This window comes from Folsomia candida, unplaced genomic scaffold (genome assembly GCF_002217175.1).
Source record: "Folsomia candida strain VU population unplaced genomic scaffold, ASM221717v1 Fcan01_Sc035, whole genome shotgun sequence".
Lineage (NCBI taxonomy): Eukaryota > Metazoa > Arthropoda > Collembola > Entomobryomorpha > Isotomidae > Folsomia > Folsomia candida.
Genome location: NW_019091227.1, coordinates 261,208 through 284,479, shown reverse-complemented (window position 1 = coordinate 284,479; position 23,272 = coordinate 261,208). Strand labels below are relative to the sequence as shown.

Sequence of the window (23,272 nt, the reverse complement as noted above, 5' to 3'; positions counted from 1 at the left end):
ATATTACTTTATTTTCTCCTCTCTCTTTCGTGGTAATGGTGCCGATTCGACTTGACTTTCACTCCTCGCACGAGACCGACCGGAAGGAAGTGATGACTCGACGAAAGAAAGAGAGAAAACAAAGCCATCAATAAGAACGAGCGATGGTGATATAGACCCCAAGACTGGACGACGACTGGCTTTAAGGAGATTAAGATGAAGTGAACAACGTCGTCGGTGTATGTTTTTGGGTGAAAGTGAAAGTGAGGAATATGACGAACGGAGTAATCCGTCATGAAAGAGAGAAGGAAATAAATCGCGTAATAATCCACTATTCATAACTTGAAAGGGACGACTCACGCATTAAAATTGGAGATGCATCAGTTGCTTTGGAATCAAGGCAGGATTTAGGAAAAATTGTGAACTATATTTCCACACCGAAATTAAATTTGGTAAATTTCAGTCGCAAATTAATTTTTTCACCAAACCGTACAAATTTTTCTAGCACTCTTCAAGCTAGTTTTTTTACAGAAATTTTCCTTCTATTTTTTCCCGAGCAGAATTTCCTTCCATTTGTCTCATTACCAATTTTTTCTACAATGTAAATTCTCATTTTCAACATCAAGCACGAATTTCCCTCCATTTTCACTCTTCCTCAAATTTGTTTTACTTGTTATCCTAAAAACTATACATTTACAAAAATATACTTTCACCTTTCCCGTCCTATGCACAATTACGATTCGTGTCCACTTGACACTTTATTTCCTCAAGTGTCTCCCAGTTCCAAGTATTTTTCTTCTCTCTCCTCCACGCTTAAGACGACGATGGAAGATGATCTTACAATTGAGGCTTTCTCTCTCTAGCAAATCCATAATAATGCTCGTACCTCCAACTCTTCCATCCTTCCCACTGACTAACAAACCAACCAACCAACTAAGGAGGGGAGCTTGCGAGGTTGATAATAACAGATCTCGATGCCCTTTGGATATGTGGTAGGGTCCTATGAGTGTACTAAAACCCTGAAGTGGTTTGACTCCATGGCCACATTTGCGCCCGCCACACCCACTCAAAATGCTCAAAAAACGCTTTCACTCCAGTTTTCACTCACTCAAATCCACGCCAAAAATCCAATTTTACTCGGATTTTGAAATTTCTTTCGCCATTATACTCCCAGATAGTTGCTTTCTTCCATCCAGTATCAAACTCAATTTTTTCGAAATTTTTAGTATTTTTAAAATTTAAAATTCTGAATGAGCATTGTTGTAGTAATCAACAACGCAAATTATGTCTGCGAAATAATCATCAGCAAAATTGAGTTTGACATTGGATTGAAGAAAGCAACTATCTGGGAGTATAATGGTGAAAGAAATTTCAAAATCCGAGTAAAATTGGATTTTTGGCGTGGATTTGAGTGAGTGAAAACTGGAGTGAAAGCGTTTTTTGAGCATTTTTGAGTGGGTGTGGCGGGCGCAAATGTGGCCATGGAGTCAAACCACTTCAGGGTTTTAGTACACTCATAGGACCCTACCACATATCCAAAGGGCATCGAGATCTGTTATTATCAACCTCGCAAGCTCCCCTCCTAAGCAAGTAGAGAGATAGAAAGTAAGTAAAGCGGATTTACTTTCTCCAGCTGCTGTCGAACTGCCGTCATCATCGCCTCGCTCACAGCAGATGGACAGCCGTCGCATCCAATCCAGTCCGACGCGAGGACGAAATGTCAAAGGCCGCACTTTCGCCAAAGGATTTGCAGCCTCGACGTACTCGAGTTCGGATCAAAGCTCAAACTCTCCTCTCCACGATTTTCTCTTTTTGGGGAGGTTCGTTGTCTGATAAAAATTTCGACCGTAATAATAATTCTCATCAAAATATGAATCCTTGCAGAGGGAGAAGAATATGACATGTTTAACATGGTGCATATTTTGGGTCATGAAATCATATGGGGAATTTGATGCAGCCCGAGATATGTGGGAAGAAATTTAGGGGGAGTAAATTTCGAAATATGGTGAAAATTATCGATTTGGGATACATATTTTTTTTAATTGGTCTTTTTATCAAACAGATCGACCGAATTGTAGACGGACGGACGGGACAAACCATTTCAAACCGTTAAAACTCATCTCATAAAAATGTACAGGGTCAAAAGTGGACAAATATTTTCAAGAAGTAATCATTGTCTTAAAATACATATTTTTAAAAGTTGATATTTTATCAAACAAACCGACAGAAATACTGACGGACGGAACGTCAACCCAGCCACATAAGTCACTCCTAACCCCGAAAACAAGAGATTTCAACATGGCGAAGTAGAGCAGCCCAAGAAAAAAGAGAAAGCAAGTATTATTATTCGCTCAATACTTCAAAGACCTTCGGGCACTCTATGAAAATGGTAAAAGTGAACTCGTACTTTCGCCAGAAAAGAGATGATCTCCTCCTCTTTCGGGATTAGAGATCTCGCGGCGATCCAGATAATATGCCCACCAGAGATTGAATTACTGATAGCGAACGAGCGAGAGGCTGACTTTCTACGGCGGGAAGAACAATTTCCGTCCAAAGTGACGGACTGGCTTTCTCCAGGAGGAAAGAGAGATGGACGTAAAAACCAAATCGGGATGAGAGATCGGGAGGAAAAGCTGGAGGGCGTCTTGATGGACGAAACGATGACATAACGAAGCGGGATACTTTTCATGGGGAAATTTAATGCGGATTAAAAATAGAGATTTCTGGATAAGCGGAGGATAGTGCATTATAAGTAATATTGAGATCGCTTTGAGGGGTCAAAGGGGTCATTTTATTAATGGTGACATGGGTCACATATGTGGGCCACGGAAGGGTGGTCACGTTAGTCAAAATATTTTGGAAATTGTTCACATATTTTATGAATCATTTTAAAAATGGATTCAATGACATGTTTGATGACGGGTTTTTGGGGGTTTATTCACAATTTGAGAATATAAATTGTAAGAAAAGTAATTTTGCTGGATTTTTAAAATAAATATTACATAATCTGAATTTTGCATGTTAACCTAATTTTAAAATGCATTACTACTTATTACTGGATGCAATTCAAAACATTTGTAAATACTGAAGAACTTGTTAAATTCAGAAAATTAAATAATTTCTTCGACTTCATAAAATTATAGAATCACAAAATCTTGTTTGATCTCCATTTTTATTAAACTTAAAATTTGGTAACCTCCATGCACAGTTCCCGAAACGACGAAACCAAAGCCTGGTTCACTTATTGACTTATCGTTTTGGGGAGAAAGTTGTGTCGAATTGTTCGATCGAGATCTTCTCCGACAAGATTTTCCCCATTATACTTTTCATCCCGAGAAATATGGGTCTCAACTCTGCACATAATTTAAAGTCAGTTTATTTTGGGGCTTTCTCCTCTTTTCTCCACTTTCGCCAACCGCAGGCTAAACGATGAGGCCGCGTCGTGGTGACGGGGATGACCAGATTAAATTACTTTCATCATCATCACGGCGACTAAGGAGGTGCCATTTCGGCGTAAAGTGGTCGATTATGAGGACATGTATTATTTCGCAATATTTTCACTTTCAGTTTGCTTTGAAGTGAGAAAATTTTTACATTTTTTGAGTAAAAATGAAAGCATAGCCACGAAAGCTCCTTATGTGCAAAAAGTGAATCATGTAAAACTTTTAGATAAAACGGTAAACTGCACGACCGTGAAATAATTAATGAGATCGCATCATTAACAAATCAAACAAAACTCGAACAAGAAGTTCTTAAAACTGAGTTGAAAAATGATTTGCAAACTTTCGCATCTCCAACTCGACGAAGTCTTCAGTTTGCACAAAATCCGAAGGTTTTCAAAAAAAATTCTACATTCCAACTGGAATATCAGATTCGTATTACTCACTCATTTCGTTTATAATAACATTAATATCACTCCCACTAATCTGCACAGAAGCATCATCAGCAAATAAAGTGTAAAAACAATCCGTTAAAACCGTTGCGATGTCATTTACAAATAAAAAAAACAATACTGGACCATTAACAAAACCTTGTCCGATACCACGATTTACAACGAATGCTCTTGAGATAAAGACACCAATTTTAATGTAATAGTGTCTATTTCTTAAATAATTACATATCAATAATAACAATTTGGCATTAATTTTATAAAATTCACGCAGCATTTTTAATAGGTGATAATGAGAGATCGAATCAAATCCCTTTCTTAAGTCAATAAAAGCAACCACCACAAATTGGTTCGGTTTGTCTAATTCATTAAAAACATTCTGTGAAAATACTGTCAATGCTGTTGTACAAGATCGTCCCGTTCGAAAACCATGCTGATTATTATCTAATATATTTAACTTTTCTATCGGGGGTAACAATTTCATTTTAAGAATATACTCAAATAATTTGCTAATCGAGTGGAGAGAAGATATTGGCCTGTAGTTATTCGGATCCACGTGACTTCCTTTTCCCTTATACAGAGGTGAAACCAGACCTTCCTTAAATCTATTAGGATATGTACAAGTTGTAAATATGGTTGTAAAAAATATTGCTAAAGGTATAAGTAAATAAGGTAACAGAGGTTTTAACATTTTGATGGGGATTCTGTCCTGGCCGAAGACTTTGGCTTCAATTTTGGAATACATTTTGATATGTCATTCTCACTAACAATAATATTATTTTCATCCGACAATGCATCACTTTGCAATAACTTTAATAATTCATCATTACACTCTTGGGAAGTCTCATCCTGAAGTATGAATGTGTCACTTAAGAGTTTAGCTATTTCATTCTTATCAGTCACCGTCTCGTCATCTCTCTTGAGATAGTTTATTTCTGCAGATTGTTTGATATTTTTACCAGTTAATTCTGAGTATGTTTTCCAGATTGTTTTTGATTCTAGACTAGAAAATTGTTTCTTAAAATATTCATGCTTTTTTAATGAAATACGATTTTTTGTGAAATTGCGTAATTTGTTATATTGCTTTCTTAAATCTGGAGTTGGTGAATTATCAAACATGTTTTTTAATTTATCCCTTTTTTTGATTAGCTGCAAAATTTCTTCATCCATCCATTCTGCAGCATTTCCTCTAATCCTTTTCTTTCTAATGGGACACAATTGATCAATAACATTCAACACCGTAGTTTCTAAAATTTCAAGTTGAGAGTTTACATCAAAATTTTCCTCTAAACAACTCCAGTCGAGTGTTTTTAAGTGTTTGCCTATCTCATCTGCATTAAAATTCTTACTTGAACGGAATTCAATTATTTTTGATTCGGTTTTTGCCTTCTTTGCACTTTTTACAAAATACGTGAATCTATGATCCGTTGTAGTAATTGAAAAAACACCTGATTGTACTATTTTCGTTGGAAAAGAAACATACACATGATCCAAAAGAGTGCACGAGGTTAGCGTGACCCTAGTTGGGTCCTTAATCAACTGACATATTCCTACACTATTGGTCACAATCTCAAGTCTCGCTTTGTGTAGGGAGTTAACAATTAAATCTACATTTAAGTCACCTAAAATTACATAATCTACTTTATCTTTAATTACTAAATGTATTAATGAATCAAGTGAATCAATAAAATCCTGCTTATTCACATGAGGAGGGTTATATACTAATATTACTATAATCGGCGAGGTGAATGAAGGGAAGAGTTGAACAATGTTTACTTCTGTTTCTCTTGGAAATCCCACGTCGTAATGTAGAGGTAAGTATCTCATTTCATCATCAATATAAATTCCCGAACCTCCTCCTTGACGTGTCTCCCGATCAAAGCGCAGAAACTTGTATCCTTCCACATTAAATTCGGATGTAATTGCATCCTGATTTAGCTTGGTCTCCGTTATTCCACAAAAACAAAATTTATGGGTCATTAGAAAATTTCTAAATTCATCCATCTTGCCCAAAATACTATTTATGTTTACATGGCCGAATTTCTGACCTTTTGTGAACACAGGTAGTGGCAACTGTTCGCAATTATATGAATCCAATGAATTATCCAGCCGGATATTTTCTGTATCTTCTTCCTCAAACGCAGGGGGCAGTAACGCATCTTTGAAGCTGCTATCCCCGTCACAACATCGAGGGCATGTCCATTCCGGTATGACATTGTCAATCTTATATCCCGCCGGCAGCTTTTTAATGAGAGGATGACAAGTTTTATGGTGAACTTGACGGCATTGGCAGCATTTGAGGCGATGTTGTCGTAAACCAATCCGAAAGTGACAAGTTTTGCAATTTACGCCTGACATCTTTTGAACCCCATCAGATCCTGAATTAAATCAGACGAGTGCCAGTATCTTTGGGACCAATTTGATGGAATGCGTCCCCCCGATCGGACATATACTTAAGTAATGTGAACTTACTTCAATTTTCACATCCGACGTGAATGTAACTGGGTGTATTTAGAGATGTTGGCGGAATTAAGCTGAGCTGAAGAGTCTACTACCAAGACTGAGGGGAGGAAATATGACTCCAACTTCATCCAGTAAAAACGGTCACAGATTTCTCGATTAAGGTCAAAACTGTCTTGGACCATAAGCTTTATATTTGCAACGTCTTGATGGTCAAAATGATGTATCGGACACTTATGGGAGTGGTCACAAACTTCAAAAACTTTAAATATTCAAAAAAATATGTTCCGTGAAGCGAGAGAGCTGCTCTCACCTGCTCTTTTCCAAGCTTTCACCAGCGCTTTCTCCTACAAATCCACCATTCAAGAAGTCTTCCATTATCTCGTGTTAAAGCTTAAGCCGTCTCGGCACAATTCTCCACTTTCACTTTGACTTTCTTCCCCCGAAATAAATAAATTCCTCGCGAGGCTCTCATCATTTTTCACCTTTTCTCTTAACCGATTATCTTATCTGGCTTTCGCTTTCTCCAATCGCCGCACAAATTCAATTGAAACCTTTCAAGTGGAAAGCGGGAAGGTGCAAATTTACTTGATTTCTGCGACGAAGACTCATAAATTAGTGGAGAAAAGACTAATGAGATGAGTTTCGTCAAAGTTAAAATGAAAGCGTGTCCTATTCTCTTTTGAGGCAAGTTTGCGTTTCAGGGGGAAATATTAATTAGAAGGGAAAGTTCGAAAAATAAGTTTTTTGGTGAGTTCAATTTTGAGACGGTGTATGTATAAAACATCAGAACATGTGACCGGTTGGGGCCCGGGGTTAAGTCTAGATTTTAAAATTTCGGCACGTTACTCTTTTACCTGAATACGTTTAAGCCTTCCTTTACACGGTAATTTAATTCTTTCGGTGTCATTACTCGTCATATTTCTCGATTTCTAATCGACAAATTTCAAATCGCTTAATTGGATAGGAGAACAAAAAGAAGTTCCCAGGTTAATTTAAGCATCGAAAGTATAGCGATCGTTGGGCCTAGGAAATCCGCAAAAATCAAATCGATTCTCCGTAGGGTCCGTTTATTAATCCATTTCTCATTATTAACGGAGGGACGAAAAACTTTATTTTTATTCAATTAGTGGAAATTATGCTCATAATGATTCTAAATCTTTTAATTATTTTCGTATAAAACTTGTTCTGCAACAAAGTTTACAATTTATTTTGTAACGTAATGGCCACAGCCTAAATCGTAATATGTCATCGATAAATCCAACTTATTAAGTTTGGGCGTTGTAATAGTAAAACATATCCATTTCGATGAAAAAACTATGCATATTACCAATTCACATGAATATCTGGAATTACACAAATAGTGTAAATTGTGTCCATATACAAATTTACAGAGCATAGTTGTTTACAAAGTAACGGTGAAAAATCAGATTGCATATAAAAGTATTTCAGCCTTAAAAAGATGGAGGACGTCCGTTTATTCCGTAAAAACGATAATTTGTAACATCGTTTTATACGCGATTATAAAAGTTTGTTTGAATTTCATAATTATTTTTTAACAAAAATGTATAAGAATGACGCCGAAATGAATGATGTTTAATATTAAAGTAACATTGGCGATTTTTGTCTTAGATCCGTAAAACACTAATTATGACTAGTTTGTAAATTACTCTTGTATTTTCAAACTTTTCACCTACCTTCGTGAATTGTTCACAATAATTTTACATCATTCATGCATCTAACTACATTGATTTATGTTAATTTCATATCAAAATATCTATCTAATTTTGGCTTCAATTGAATTTGCGTAGTTGCGCATCTCCAGTGTTTGGTTCGCAATATTTTTTTTCAAAATCATATTACGATGAGAATTAGTAATGAATACCCTCATAGTTTTGCAAACTTTCCAAGCCTAAAATAGCGTAAATTTTTGTTATAATTTAAATAAATCGTTACAACGCATGTAACCAAGGGGTGAAAGGAGTGTCATACGTCAATGTGAATATCAAATTGTTCGAAAATTTGTTAAGATTGACACTTCTGACGTGTTTTCGACTTTTTTGTCTTATTTGTGTCAAATTTAACAGTTGATAACCCTTATGTGACCTTTATATGACCTCTGAGGTCAAAATGGAGGTCACCATTGAATTCGGGGTTAAATTTCAGTTGAAATTGAAATAGATATGTCCTATGACCTTTACATGACCTCTGAGGTCAAAATGGAGGTCACCATTGAATTTGACATTGAAAAATAGTTAAAAATGACGTGTCACATGTCAAAACTGACAAGTGACACTTTTTCGTCACTTTTCGTCACTGTGACGATGTCATCGTCACAGGTTACGTCCAAACACAAAAGGACATGAATTTTCGAATTCCTCATTGAAAAATAGTTAAAAATGATGTGTCACATGCCAAAACTGACACGTGACACTTTTTCGTCACTTTTCGTCACTGGGACGACGTCATCGTCACAGGTGACGATGTCACAGTGTCCATCTTCGAACTCGTCCTGTCAATTGACGTTAGGAGTTTACGTTCAAAATTTCAAGTCTCTATGTCTTTTCGTTCAAAAGTTATCGGAGCTACGGACAGACAGACGGACGGACGGACAGACGGACGGACGGACAGACGGACATAACGATCTTATAAAGGGCTTTCACCCCTTAATAAAACGGGGCTTACCTGGGGGACTTGTTGGAACGTAAAAGTTGAGATAAAGACAGTCTTCACTCTGATTGGCAAGATGTGGAATAAGCTTCGAGAGAAAAAGGTAGCGTCGCTCCGTCATCTTTTCCAGCGCCCGCGTCCGGTTCGAAATGTCCGGGAAGCGTTGCGGACACGCGGGCGGTGGTGTCGTCGCGGGTCGAGCTTCCCGCCATGGCAGGGGAGCCACTGGCGGCATGAACCGGTACGCATTTATCGGTGGAGACGCGTACGGAATCCCAAGATAAGCAGTGACCGGATCTGTAGAAAAAAATCGAAAAATTCGTTAAAAGTTACATTTTTTTATCCGAGAAATCATATTTCATATTATAAGCTGGAAATGTTTGTCTGCAACGGAAGTGAAAGTAATTTGTCGGCAACAGAGTGAAAGTGGAGAAAGTAAAGTTTCGAATGGCGCGAGAATTCAAATTAAATTCTTAATTTTTAAGAATAACTACCCCCAGATAGCCGCCGTCTGACAAGCACCCCCTGATAACCACCTCCTGAGAGCACCCCCAGATAACTACCCCCAGATAACCATCTAAGATAACTACCCCCAGATAACCATCTACGATAACCACCCCCAGATAACCATCTAAGATAATCACCTCCAGATAACAATCTAAGATAATCACCCCAGATGTACGCACAGCACAATAGTAACTTTTGTGACCTGAAACAATTCATCGATCTGTGATGAAGTTGTCGGTGCTGTTCTGTGTGCACTGCACAGGGTCCACAAGTTGTATCACGTTGGAACTGGAGCTATTGTGCTGTGCCGGGCTGTGCGCACAGCACAGGGTCGAAGAGTTGTGTCACATTGGGACTGAGACTATTGAGCTGTGCTGTGCTGGGCTGTGCGCACAGCACAGGGTCGAAGAGTTGTGTCACGTTGGGACTGAGACTTTTGAGCTGTGCTGTGCTGGGCTGTGCGCACAGCACAGGGTCGAAGAGTTGTGTCACGTTGGGACTGAGACTTTTGAGCTGTGCTGTGCTGGGCTGTGCGCACAGCACAGGGTCGAAGAGTTGTGTCACGTTGGGACTGAGAGTTTTGAGCTGTGCTGGGCTGTGCGCACAGCACAGCACAGGGTCGAAGAGTTGTGTCACGTTGGGACTGAGACTTTTGAGCTGTGCTGTGCTGGGCTGTGCGCACAGCACAGGGTCGAAGAGTTGTGTCACGTTGGGACTGAGACTTTTGAGCTGTGCTGTGCTGGGCTGTGCGCACAGCACAGGGTCGAAGAGTTGTGTCATGTTGGGACTGGAACTATTGAGCTGTGACGTGACACAACTCATCTGTGATTTGTTATCTGATAGTGGTTATCTGGCAATGGTTGTCTGACGATGGTCCTTTAGGAATTATTATCGTGACCGGTTATCTAATAATAGTTATATTGGTTATCATGGACCCTGTACTTTAAAGTGAAGGTAAAATTAAGTGGATGTCACTTTTGCTCCCACCGCGCGGAACAGTTACTTTCACGTTTCTTTCCACTAGACATGTCCAGTTAATCAGAGGTATAATAAAAAAAATAATTCTGCGCAATTATGCACAAAATCCCACTCAATCTTCATGAAAATCAGGTGAGCTCTCGCCCGGCGGGAGACGGGCTTACCATATTCTTGCCAATATTTTGCAAATGCGTTGTAATTAAGGATTCAATACTAGGATTACAAGGAGTTTTATTGGGAAAAAAAGAATAAATTTTTTTTGTATTCTCAATATTTCAAATGCTATCTGCCATTCATTTTCAAGACGTGGAACAAAATGAAAAATTCGTCACAAGATTTTTGGAAGAATTGTTTCTTAGTTTTTGGAAATTCATAACAATCTAATTAAGGATGTGGAAAAATTGAACAAAAGTTGTAATTTTCTAATACTAAGCAGTATATATCTTTCGTGCTTAAGCAAATTAATTTTTGAAATAAAGCCTCTTTTTTCGTAAATTCATGAAAGCGGGGCAAAATTTGTAAAGTTCGAAAGACTTGCTCGTTTTGCAAAAAAAAACAATCGTCTGAAGAAACTGGAGAAATTTATTTAAAACTCAAATATTTTTCAGTTGGATTTTAATTTCAATACTAAAAAAACAATACCAAAAAAATTATCTAAACTGAAGTTTACGTTTACTATCTATACTTCTGAAAAATACTGATTCTGGTGTTAAAGTAATGATGCATATTTTGTATTTTTATTACGTAAGGTATACTAATCACGATGACCTGAAAATATGCATGTATTTACAGCGAAATTCAAATTTTTCATCAGTTCGTGACAATTTAATACCACAAATTGATAGCCACTGTTTTTGGAGTAAAATTTTGTCACTGAATTATTTACAGTGTGAATACACGCAGTAAACGGAGAACTATCTCTGCACATAAACCCGAATAAGCAACTAAATTTCATGGAGGCTCTGTACATACAAAAGACTCCCAACACAATGAACAAGGACTCCGGCATGGAGATTAACCCAATTTGGTCGTCGCTATTGGTTCCACTTATCAAGCAATCATAAATTATTTAAATTTTAAATTTCAAGTCTGTGGGAATAATAATAATCGATTTGTAATATTTTCCGTCCTGAAGACGATCACAATTCGAGATCGAAAGCTTGACACCATTTAGAAAACAGTAAAGTTTTTCTCAATTGTACATCCACAATGTCCGTAAATAATATTTCTCCCAATTTTGAATTCTGTGGATGGAAGACCTTAAAACTACTCATAAAAAGACAACACGGCGAGTCTATGCTGATGGATATTCTTCAATACGAAAAACAAGAGATGAAGAAGATCAAGATAAGAAATGATACAATATTTTTGAAAGATGCAAATCATTTAATATTGTTCCCAATGGTCTGAAGATTAAAAATAACTGGAAATACCTCCATCAAAGTCATTCGTTTCTATAAAAAACGGAAACCTCTTTTTTAAAACTTCATATTAACTACAAATTTGCCCAACTCAACGAAATTAAAAAAACTCTGGACAGTTTACATCAAAAATTAACTCTCCTCTCACCAGAGCTACTACAACACTTTAACTCACTTTTGGAAAAGAGAAAAGGCAGCTACAACGACATCATCAAGCAACGCCAAAGAACAAAATTTGACCACCTAATGAAAAAAAATGAGTCCCACACTAATCCAAAATTCCCAATCCACACACCGCGTTCACACTATTTCCAACAAATCCAGTGTCATAAACTTATCATCAAGAAAAATCACCCCACAAGAGGAGAAAATCTTTGAATTGGGTCTCAACTATGCCATCCCCACAAAACACCACCAGCAATCACTCGTTGAAGCTGGAATCAACATCGAGCTGTGTCTTAAAGATTTCGAAGTCACTGAACATGCGAAAAATAAGATTCGATCTGATATTGCTGCCATCATAAAATCAGAACGAAACAAAGAATATCCAAAAAGAAAAAACTGTGCTTGGATTTCTCAACAAACCAAATCCATAAAAAGTGACCCTTCAATTGTAATCTGCCCTGCTGACAAAGGAAACGCGACCGTCATCCTTAATAAAGTCGATTACAACTCTAAAATTGAAACCCTCCTGTGCGACCCTATATATGAAAGTTTATCAGGTGATCCCACTTCAGCTCTATCAAAAGAACTCAAAGATACTTGTAAAAATCTGCTCAAGCTTAAAAGGATATCAAAATCAGAATATGACACAATAACCAGAGGAAATCACAAATGTCCAAATTTCTACGGCCTTCCCAAAATCCATAAACAAGGAGCTCCACTACGCCCAATAGTTGATTTCAGAAATTCACCCCTTTATAATTTATCGTTCTTCCTCAACAAGATTCTCAAGCCAATCACAGGTCAATTTCCCACATCCCTCAGAAATTCGTACAGTTTCGCGAAGGATATTAAAGGATTTCGTGTCCCTAAAAATTACAAACTCGTATCCTTCGACGTGGTATCCCTGTTCACCAAAGTACCCCTACAAGAAACCCTTAACTACATCAAAACTCGGCTTTCAGAATCCCAAGCTTGGCAAACGTACACCAGTCTCACAAAAGAGGACCTTATCAAACTAATATCACTATGCATGAAATCAAACTATTTCTCGTGGAACTCGCGTTTCTACAAATTATCGGACGGAACACCAATGGGCAGCCCATTATCCCCAATTTTTGCGGAGTTTTTCCTTCAATCTCTAGAAAAAGAAATAATTATCAACAACCCAAACATCGAATTTTTCAAGAGATATGTAGAGGACTGCTTAGTATGCATCCACAAGGACTACATAGACCAACTTTTGAGTATCATGAACTCATATCATCCTTCCATTCAATTCACCATCGAGGAAGAAGATAATAACCAGATACCGTTTTTAGATGTACTCCTAATCAAAGACGACAATGGCGCTTTCCACAGAAATATATACAGGAAACCAACACATACCGGCCGTTATTTGAATTATGAATCTTACCACCATTACTCTCATAAATTATCAGTAATAGACGCTTTAGTTTTCAGAGCGCTCGTCATTTGTGACCAAGAATTCCTAGATCAAGAGTTGGACCACATCATGATGACTCTGATAAAAAACAACTATCCGAAGTCTTTAATCAAGATGCGTATTGAAAAAATGAGAATGAAAATTGCAAATTCCAATCAAAATTCAGACAACCCTAATAATGACAAAAAGCCACGGATGATTCTGCCGTATATGGGTCCAATAACATACAGACTGACCCAGTACTTACGACGAACACTTAATTGTGAATTTGGCTATATTCCTGGAAGAAAACTGAAGAATATGTTATGCAACCACAAAGAGAAAACTCAGACAGATGCAGTTGGTGTCTACAAAATTACATGCTCTTGTACTAGCACCTACATTGGTGAGACATCTCGTCCATTCAAAACACGAGTAAAGGAGCACATCAAGGACACCGAAAAACGAAAAGAAAACTCAGCAGTTGCAACACACAAGATAGAATTTCCACAACATGATATCAATTTTAACTCAGCAAGTTTAATTTTTCATGAACTAAGATATTTTCACAGAAAATTCATGGAGGCTCTGTACATACAAAAGACCCCCAACACAATGAACAAGGACTCCGGCATGGAGATTAACCCAATTTGGTCGTCGCTATTGGTTCCACGTATCAAGCAATCATAAATTATTTAAATTTTAAATTTCAAGTCTGTGGGAATAATAATAATCGATTTGTAATATTTTCCGTCCTGAAGACGATCACAATTCGAGATCGAAAGCTTGACACCATTTAGAAAACAATAAAGTTTTTCTTAATTGTACATCCACAATGTCCGTAAATAATATTTCTCCCAACTAAATTTAATTTTACTGGCCTAAAATGGATGAAGATGGGCCATAACAATTTCCGTTTATTCCTTCATTTCCAGCCATCCACGTTTAATTCGGAATTATTGGATGACATTGTAACGACGAGCGTAAGAGCTTAGCCCGCCTCGTTTCCATTTCGGATTTGGATATCGTCTGGATGGGAACAATTAGCGGAGGAGAAAGTCGTCGTGCCGTGCTTTCACCAACTGATGACGTGATTCTCCAGTGAATGGACTAATTTAAGAGAGAATTATGACTCTTTGTGGGATAATTTTGGAAACTGGGGTGTAAATTTAAAGCAAATTTGAAAAATTTAGATACAAATTTAAATTCCAAAAATTGTATCATTTCATTTAAAATTCCTATTATTATGACAGTTGAATAAAGGTTTACAATACAATACAAGACGTTGAAGTAAATCATTTTCTGTTATTTCGTTTTGAGTAAGTCAAACAAAACTTTGTTACCGGCCATTTTTAACTTCTTTACCGGCAAAATTGTGGCACCGAACGGTTATTTATTTTACAAATTGGTCCCTCCCAATTTTGTAACTAATCGGAATTGGCAGAAATTTATCCGTCGATACAGTTTATACTAAACCTCCAAATTTTTTAAGGGTGTCTTTCTCCCATTAAAAAGGGAGTCGACGGTCCCAAAGTGGACACGAGAGAAGCCCACAAACAAATAATTCCTAATGGGAACTGAGCGGCAGTTAAGAAGCCACGAGGGCCCCATTACTGGACCCTCCTCTGCATACACGTGGACCACAACAACCCACCAGCCACGACCACAAATAGAAAACGCACAACTGCCCAGCAGCAAAATTAGAATGACAAACCAACCTAAACTCAAACTTCCTGCCAACGTTGAACTTTTCTTCATGCGAAAGAAAAAAAGTGCATCGACGCCGAGAGGAAAGGGTTGATTTTTTTGTACCTTCTCCTTCCTTCCGGTCACGGGTGACAGAGGGAAAAAAACATACAATTTTGTGGGCTGGCCAGAGAAAAAAATATTTGTGATTTATGCTTTCTTTTTTTAAGGAATATAGTGTAAATTTTCCGTGCGACTAAAAATTGGTGGGAAGGTTTATCCAGAAATTTTGAAATAGAACAGAAGTTTATTAAAAACAATGCGGCGTTTGACAACTTGAAGATTTTGCATTTTTACCAAATTTATTTTTCTAAAATTGCTACCGGTTTTTGCTTCAAATATTTGAATTTGAAGTGTTTAAAAACATTGATTAAATTTGGAACTTTTTGTAAAAAAAATCCTGCACATTTTCTAACATTAACACTAACACTAACACTTCAAAAATAGCTGAATTTTAAACATTTAAAAATAGTCTCCAGATCTTTGCACGATTAAATTATCACACCTTTTTAGCTAAAAATGGGTGAATTTGTTAAATGTTTTTCTCAACACATCTTTAAAAAATGCTCACCAATTACTTTACCTCCGAAACAAACGTATGCACAATTCCCGCTTTGACTTTCTCTTCATGCAACACACTCATAATTTCCTCTTCTCTGCTTCTCATCTCATCCTCTCCAGTTTTCCACCACTTTTGGATACAAGATATGACGCAACATTAACAACGCACACGATTTAGCATGACCATCGCAACGAGCGGGAGGCCCGGAATGCAGGGAAAACATGGACACAAATGAAAATGAAATGTGATTAAACTCTCTCCCATTGCGGTTTCAGACACGGTTTTGCAGTTTAGCATAGCTGTGAGTGATATTAAAACGGGGTTTCGTCCGCCATTCTGCTCATCCTTTCCAACCAACTCCTTTCTCTTCCATTCTGCGTTATTATTATTCGGTTATGATTATTATCCTTTCTCTCATCCTGCTACGTATGTGCACACGTTGGTAGGATCACACCGAGTTTTGTGTCATGTCACGCCAGGCCGCAATTCGGACACAGAATAAAATAATAAATAAACAAAATGTGCTAAAACGAGTTCATCAACTCGTTACAGGCTCCATTAGGGAAGGTAAAAGTTTGATGCGAATGAATTTTAAGTTTGAAGGGAAATTTTGGAGGGGTTTTGAAAAATTAAACATATGCCAACTTTCAATATTTTAACCTTGTTTTACATTTCTGTTTTTCTAATCTCTACGAGCTAAATACGTTGATTACACAACGGATATACTAGCTGGGAAATTGTTAATCGAAACTGTTGGATTTTTATCATTACAAATATAGTTATACCCGAAATTACGAGTTACTATTATTAAACGCGTGTTACGAAACTGGGCGACATCAAGTTGTGAAGGTTGCAAAAAATTTCAAAATTGATCTAATGCACTTATTTATTAACACATTTATGAAGGGTATAGTTTTTATGAAATTAATGTTTGAATAAAATAATGTAACGATAATCGTATTCGAATGGATTAATGATTAAGATTTTTGTAAAATTGTACCTGTAGAATGCAGATTTTTTATGCAAATTGGCATTCACTTCCAAAAATTATGATTTCATTTTCATTTCGAATAGCTTCCTTTTTTTAGAAGTAAAAACAAAGCCCTTAAATAGTTTAAAATAATTTTTCAACTCTAGGTTTTGATAGTTTTTTTCAAATTTCTAACCCCCTACAAACAATAGTGGTATTCACAGTAACCGATTATAATCGTGAGGACGATTATAATCACAATCGATTATAATCATATACCATGAACGCACCAGATTATTGTTGTATTTTGATTATTTTGCCTAAAATCTCCAGCAGGATTCATTAAATAGTATCATAGCAACAGCTATTTTTCGGACGCTTTAAAAAAATTGCATTTGGATCAAGGATTATAATCCAAATAATCGTTCTCCGAGAGGATTATTTTTTTGACGATTATAATCACATTGGTTTATTTTTACCCATAGAAAATTTTTGGGTGATTATAATCGATAATGATTATAATCGCAAAAATCGGTTACTGTGAATACCACTGATGTTTTGCCTGTATTTTACAAATCTTCAGGTGGAAACAAATTTGAAAAATTATAAAATTATAAAATTATAAAATTATTTTACCATCGAAAAATTAAAGAAGCATTGTATATTAAGAAAAATCCATCTAGCATGAACATCAAGGATGGGAGGAAAATACACCCTATTTGGTTACCAACTATTTTTCCTCTAATAAAAAATCCATAAAATTTCCTAGGGAAACTATTGTAATTTAGTCAAAAGTTTTTGAAGTAGTGTTCTGTCAGAAAACAATATATATTTGTGACCCTGATGAAGACAACATTCGTTGTAGAAAGCTTGGTCGAGTATAAATAAAACTGTATGGTTTTTAGAAATCAAGTCCTCAAAAGCGTTTAAAAACTCAGTTTGAAAAATTAGGACATAAAAAAGGGTAGCGAGAGAAGTGATAGTAAAATCTTACTCTCACTTCTCTCATTACTTCGTATATAATTATATATATAATTTGATTGATCGGCGTTGGAGGACATATTTTTGAAATTGAGTTTATTGACAAGCTTTCGGCACATACAGATACCTTCATCAGGTCATAAATTGGGGACAAATCATAAATGGCGAAGTACATACATATTTGTTTTTTGGGATTAATGAAGTGCAGTTTTGGTGATTATGGCGATTGATAATTTAAAAAAGTGACGAGTGCTGAGCACCATATAGGGTTGATATGCATTCCTTGAGAGTTATTCATTTTTTCTTCTGTGCTGCGTATGCATAATGCTTCCTTAAACTTCCGGAAATAGCGTCTTTTCTCCTTCATAATTAATTTGACAGAAGTTGTGTCTACTTGATGGTCATTTTCTGCCATGTGTAATGATACAGGAGAAGTTGTTACAGCTCTGCGTATGTCGGATTGATGTTCTGCAAATCTCTTCTCAATCTCTTTGAGTTTCTCCAAAATATTTAGATGAGTTTACACTTGAAATTGTAGACTCGAGCTTTGGTGTTGGGAGGTTTTTCTTTTGTGTTACATATAAGAGAGCTTAGTTTAGTCCCAGGGTAATATCCAAGTTCTATTTCCAATTTTCTTCTCAAGAATTTAGCTATTTTCGTAGTTACATCTCCAGCATAAGGTAAAATTTTTTCAAACTCCGGATCTTTTTTTGGAAAATTTAGTTCTGCTTTTCTTTTTACTATATCCAATCTATTCTTAATTAACTTGTTTGGATAATCGTTTTTTCTTAAAATGTCCATTGTTAATCCCAATTCTTTTTGAGGAGGGTGAGGTAATATTGGACAGACTTTCACTCGCACTTGAGACTCAAAGTTTGGGCAAAATTGAGTGGGTGGAGAGTACTTTTTTGAACTGGATGATCTAATATTTGCGTAAGCTGGATTAAATTTTTCTAGAAATAGAATTTTAGTTTTTGATGGTTTTGAATATATTTTACGGAAAAGCTTATTTAACTAAGGAGAAAGTTGATTCAGAAGAAAGATAGCATTATGATTATGTAACCGATAAACTGGAATTGTATGGTTTTTATTTACCCTGGGGGAAAAAGACGGTGATAAGTTCGATTAAATTTTGCATAAACAAAGTTGTGTAGCTTAAACAATGTTGAACTTTTGTAAACAAAAGAAACTTAAGAATCAACTCTGAATTAAATTCTGGGACGTTTTTGCAAACAATTTCGCCCAGTTCTTATTACATTGTAAGCAGAACTTCATCTTTGTCACTATTTTTATACAAATTTGATGCAACCTTCCGTCTCAATTTTACAAAAGAATGTCGACCTCATAAAGAAATGGGTAAAGTAATGTGTACAGCAATATACAAAACAAACATGCACTCTAAGAAACCCGGTAACTAAGTTATTACCAGGCGGAGTATCTATGTGACTCTACCGAATGGTAACTAATTTATTATTGAGTGGTAGACATTTTGTTACCAAACCGGTAATAACCCCGGTCGCGAAATTTGAAAATATTACCAGTTGGTAACAAAATGTCTACCACTCAATAATAAATTAATTACCATTCGGTAGAGTCACAGATACTCCTCCTGGTAATAACGTAGTTACCGGGTTTCTTAGAGTGTGGTGGCAGTAGTTGCATCGATTCTTAATATCCGGTCATGGTTATCTAATCTACGAAGGATTATCTTCCGAAGTTATAAAGCAATTCAGGACATTGGTCTCCAGGGTTTGTAAAAGAATGTAGTACTTCACTAAACGTGTAATTATGTGCTAATATTTTAGGGTTAACGCAGATCGTCTACCTGGAGGTGTGCGTAAACTGTCATTCAGAATTTCGAAATGGCATAAAAATCATGCAGTAAGAAAGAGCAAAACTTGTCAAAATTTAGTAAAGCAATGTGACTAAGAAAAATCATATGTTCTTTGCACATGCAGAAATAGAATGGATAAATTGCATGATATTTTGTAACAAAGTTTCCCAGAGCGATCTCTTACTATTAGTTCGGTTACAAAAATGCATAAAAAACGCTGAAAACATGTCGATTCCTAAGAGAAAAAAACATGATGGGAACCCTGAGGAAGAGTCTGGACCTGTAAATGATCCTCTATTCCAGCGGACAAACAGTCGTTAGGAAGATGACCCAAAACCAACAAAGTAATTGTTTTGTCGGACCATTTCCTTCTTCTCGAGATTATGTAACGGAGCCGTCCTTTTTCTGCTAATGGCCCCCAATCCGTCCTTCAAATCCTGGATGCATTTTCATGCCAGCAGGAAACAATTAACGTTTTTTGTACTGCTTGCAATTTTTTGTGACTACACACTAGATAATTTGTTACTGGGGCACGAGTATTGAAATTTATCAGTTACAGTATTATTATACCGGCTTAATCCACTTCTTTTGTGCGTAATAATTTGTAGTACTTTTACCAATTCGATTGACACAATCAATTTAATGACCCTAAAAGATTAATTAATGAAATGGAAAAATATTTTCAAACTTAGTCGAAAATTTACCTGGCACGATTTTTTACGGAATTATTCGAGCTACAGTTAACCAATAACAAAACAGTTATGCACCAAATCCACATTTTTAGTCTAACGAAACCTAAATGCGTATTATTTCCCTTCACATAGTTACTCATCTAAATTTATCTCTGAAAAATTTCATCTCGCATTTCCTTTCAAATCCAATCCTCGCAATTCCACAAAAGCAAAATCCCACTCAAAATCAATCCCTCAAAAATAACAAGTTTTCATGATCCACTCTTTCAATTTCATGATGAATCCGACTCTTCGTATTTATTCCGCCGATAACAAAATCCTCTTTCTTCCCAAAAACAAAGCTCAAACGAAGGCAGACACCTCGCAGAAAATTCTCATTCTGAAATCCATCCCTACAATATCTCGAGATCATTACAACTCTGTAAAAAAGTGAAGTCTTCGTCAGATCAGCATTCCTAACTTTTCAGCTTTCTCCGACTTTCTCCTTGGAACAAGGCGCACGATAGATTTCGCTCTTCTGGACCCGGATCAAATTACTTTCTCGCTCAAAAACCCGGCGAAATTGCCACTTCATTCATTACACAAAACTTCCTGGACGACTTTCCCCTCGCGATTCATTATCAACTCCTTGACGGTGTCGATCACCGGTAGGCAAGCAATTTAATTAGCTCGACAACTTTCCTGTTCGTGAAAAAAGTTTTAAGAAAAGTGGGAAAAATTACCCAAATGTCGCGCCGAGCTGGAGCTGAACTGCAACCGGACACCTTTCAAAGGTCCATATTTCGTCGTGACGATGGGTGACGATGAGGATGACGACGCGGAGTGAGACTCGGTCAAGAGGAAGGTGAGGAGCACGAGGAGGACGGGAACGAGGGTGGTTTTCGAGGTGAGAGTGTTACAGTGACCTCGCCGTCGTGGTGAGGTCACGGCCCACGAGAAGCTGACCATGTCCAAGCTTGCATCCTCCAGGGACGGGTGTCGAGATGGAGGTTTGAAATTGGGTGGAAATGGCAGGATTTGTGGAGAAGTTTCACTGGGGCACTTTCACTGCACACATTTTTTAGAATTTTCGCAATTTGTGGAAATTTTTTAATCCAACAAGTCCAAGGGTGGCGCTAGTTTGGAAAATCTGTAATTACATAAACACAAATATTAGTCAACTGCAGAGCCAGAATGATCTATAATAAACCGTTACAACGCATGTAACGAAGCGGTGAAAGGAGTGTCATACGTCAATGTGAATATCAAATTGTTCGAAAATTTGTTAAGATTGACACTTCTGACGTGTTTTCGACTTTTCTGTCTTATTTGTGTCAAATTTAAGAGTTGATAACCCTTATGTGACCTTTATATGACCTCTGAGGTCAAAATGGAGGTCACCATTGAATTCGGGGTTGAATTTCAGTTGAAATTGAAATAGATATGTCCTATGACCTTTACATGACCTCTGAGGTCAAAATGGAGGTCACCATTGAATTTGACATTGAAAAATAGTTAAAAATGACGTGTCACATGTCAAAACTGACAAGTGACACTTTTTCGTCACTTTTCGTCACTGTGACGATGTCATCGTCACAGGTGACGTCCAATCGCAAAATGACCTGAATTTTCGAATTCCTCGTTGAGAATTAGTTAAAAATGATGTGTCACATGCCAAAACTGACACGTGACACTTTTTCGTCACTTTTCGTCACCGTGTCGACGTCATCGTCACAGGTGACGATGTCACAGTGACCATCTTCGAACTCGTCCTGTCCATTGACGTTAGGAGTTTACGTTCAAAATTTCAAGTGTCTATGTCTTTTCGTTCAAAAGTTATCGGAGCTACGGACCGACAGACGGATGGACGGACAGACGGACATAACGATCTTATAAAGGGCTTTCACCCCTTAATAATATGTAATCTATATTCTATATTAATAATTGATCAATTTGTTATATCGACGCAAAAGTATGAAATTTCAATAAAATAATTTACTGCAGTTTCCGTTTTAAATTTCCGCATCGTACTTTTAAATCCGAAATCGAAAGCAAACTTTCAGCCGCGTGCCATATCCATAGATGGCCAACCCGGGATTATCATTTTTGGTAAACTGCAGGCAATCATTTGCGGACCGTCATGTGCGGACGTAAACATTTTTCGGATATGACTATATGATTATTCGCAGAATGCCGGACACCGTTAGAGCTTTTCTGTTTCACAACGTCTACAATATTGTGAAACCATAGGTGTCCAAAATTGTATTATTCTAGGAACTTGAGGACGAAAGTCTTTGTTAAACATACTTATCACTCTTCGGTGTAATTATTTCCCGGCTGGGAACAAATTTGAATTTGGTTCACAATTATTGTTAAAACCCTCTGCGAAAATAATTTTTACCAAGTCGGTAGCAAAAGGTACCATGGTTTTTGCGACCATATATCAAATTTAGCAGGGGAATCAGATTTGCAAATACGACGGAGAGGACACGGCACAAATGGATTCGGCTTGGCGTTAGTAATGATGACACACGTGTCATGTACACGTGTCACCTTTGGAAACTTTACAGTTTAAATAATTGATTAAAGTTTGATCCTTTGCGGTGATAGATGACTAGAAAATCTGTAACTGGAAAATAAAATAAAATTGTTTGTATTTTAATGCATTTTATGATGTACTTTACTTGTAATTTCTAAAAAGTAGAGAAATCGATTAACCATTAAAGCCACATTGATATTTGTCTTTAAGAGTGCATGGTACGGAGGCCAGCCATAACCATAATTGTCCCAATCGCTGCAAGTGACAAAGACTTTTAACTTTCGATGGCTGCAGTGTCCGCAGATGGCGCGCAGTTGCACAACCGTAAATTCGATTGAAATACAACACGAGTTGAGTCTACAACGCGAGCTTTTCTCCCCCTCTGCTAACACATGCTATATAACTCTGCCGTGAGTTTTACAAAAAATTACAATTCTCGCTCAATTTTGAAGATATTTTGATGTTCAACATCTCAAA

General features: G+C 36.9%; 1 protein-coding gene across 1 annotated transcript in view; it reads right to left on the bottom strand.

Annotated features, from left to right (window-relative positions):
- Positions 1-23,272, bottom strand: part of LOC118439407 (neuroligin-1-like) — a 108,557-nt gene that overhangs the window by 25,320 nt on the left and 59,965 nt on the right. Inside the window, exons 2-3 of the mRNA XM_035860699.1 lie at positions 21,000-21,406; positions 9,014-9,295 (exon numbers count right to left, since the gene is read on the bottom strand). Of these exons, the coding sequence (XP_035716592.1) occupies positions 9,014-9,295; positions 21,000-21,225 (508 nt within the window). The 5' untranslated portion in view covers positions 21,226-21,406. The remainder of the gene's footprint in view (positions 1-9,013; positions 9,296-20,999; positions 21,407-23,272) is intronic.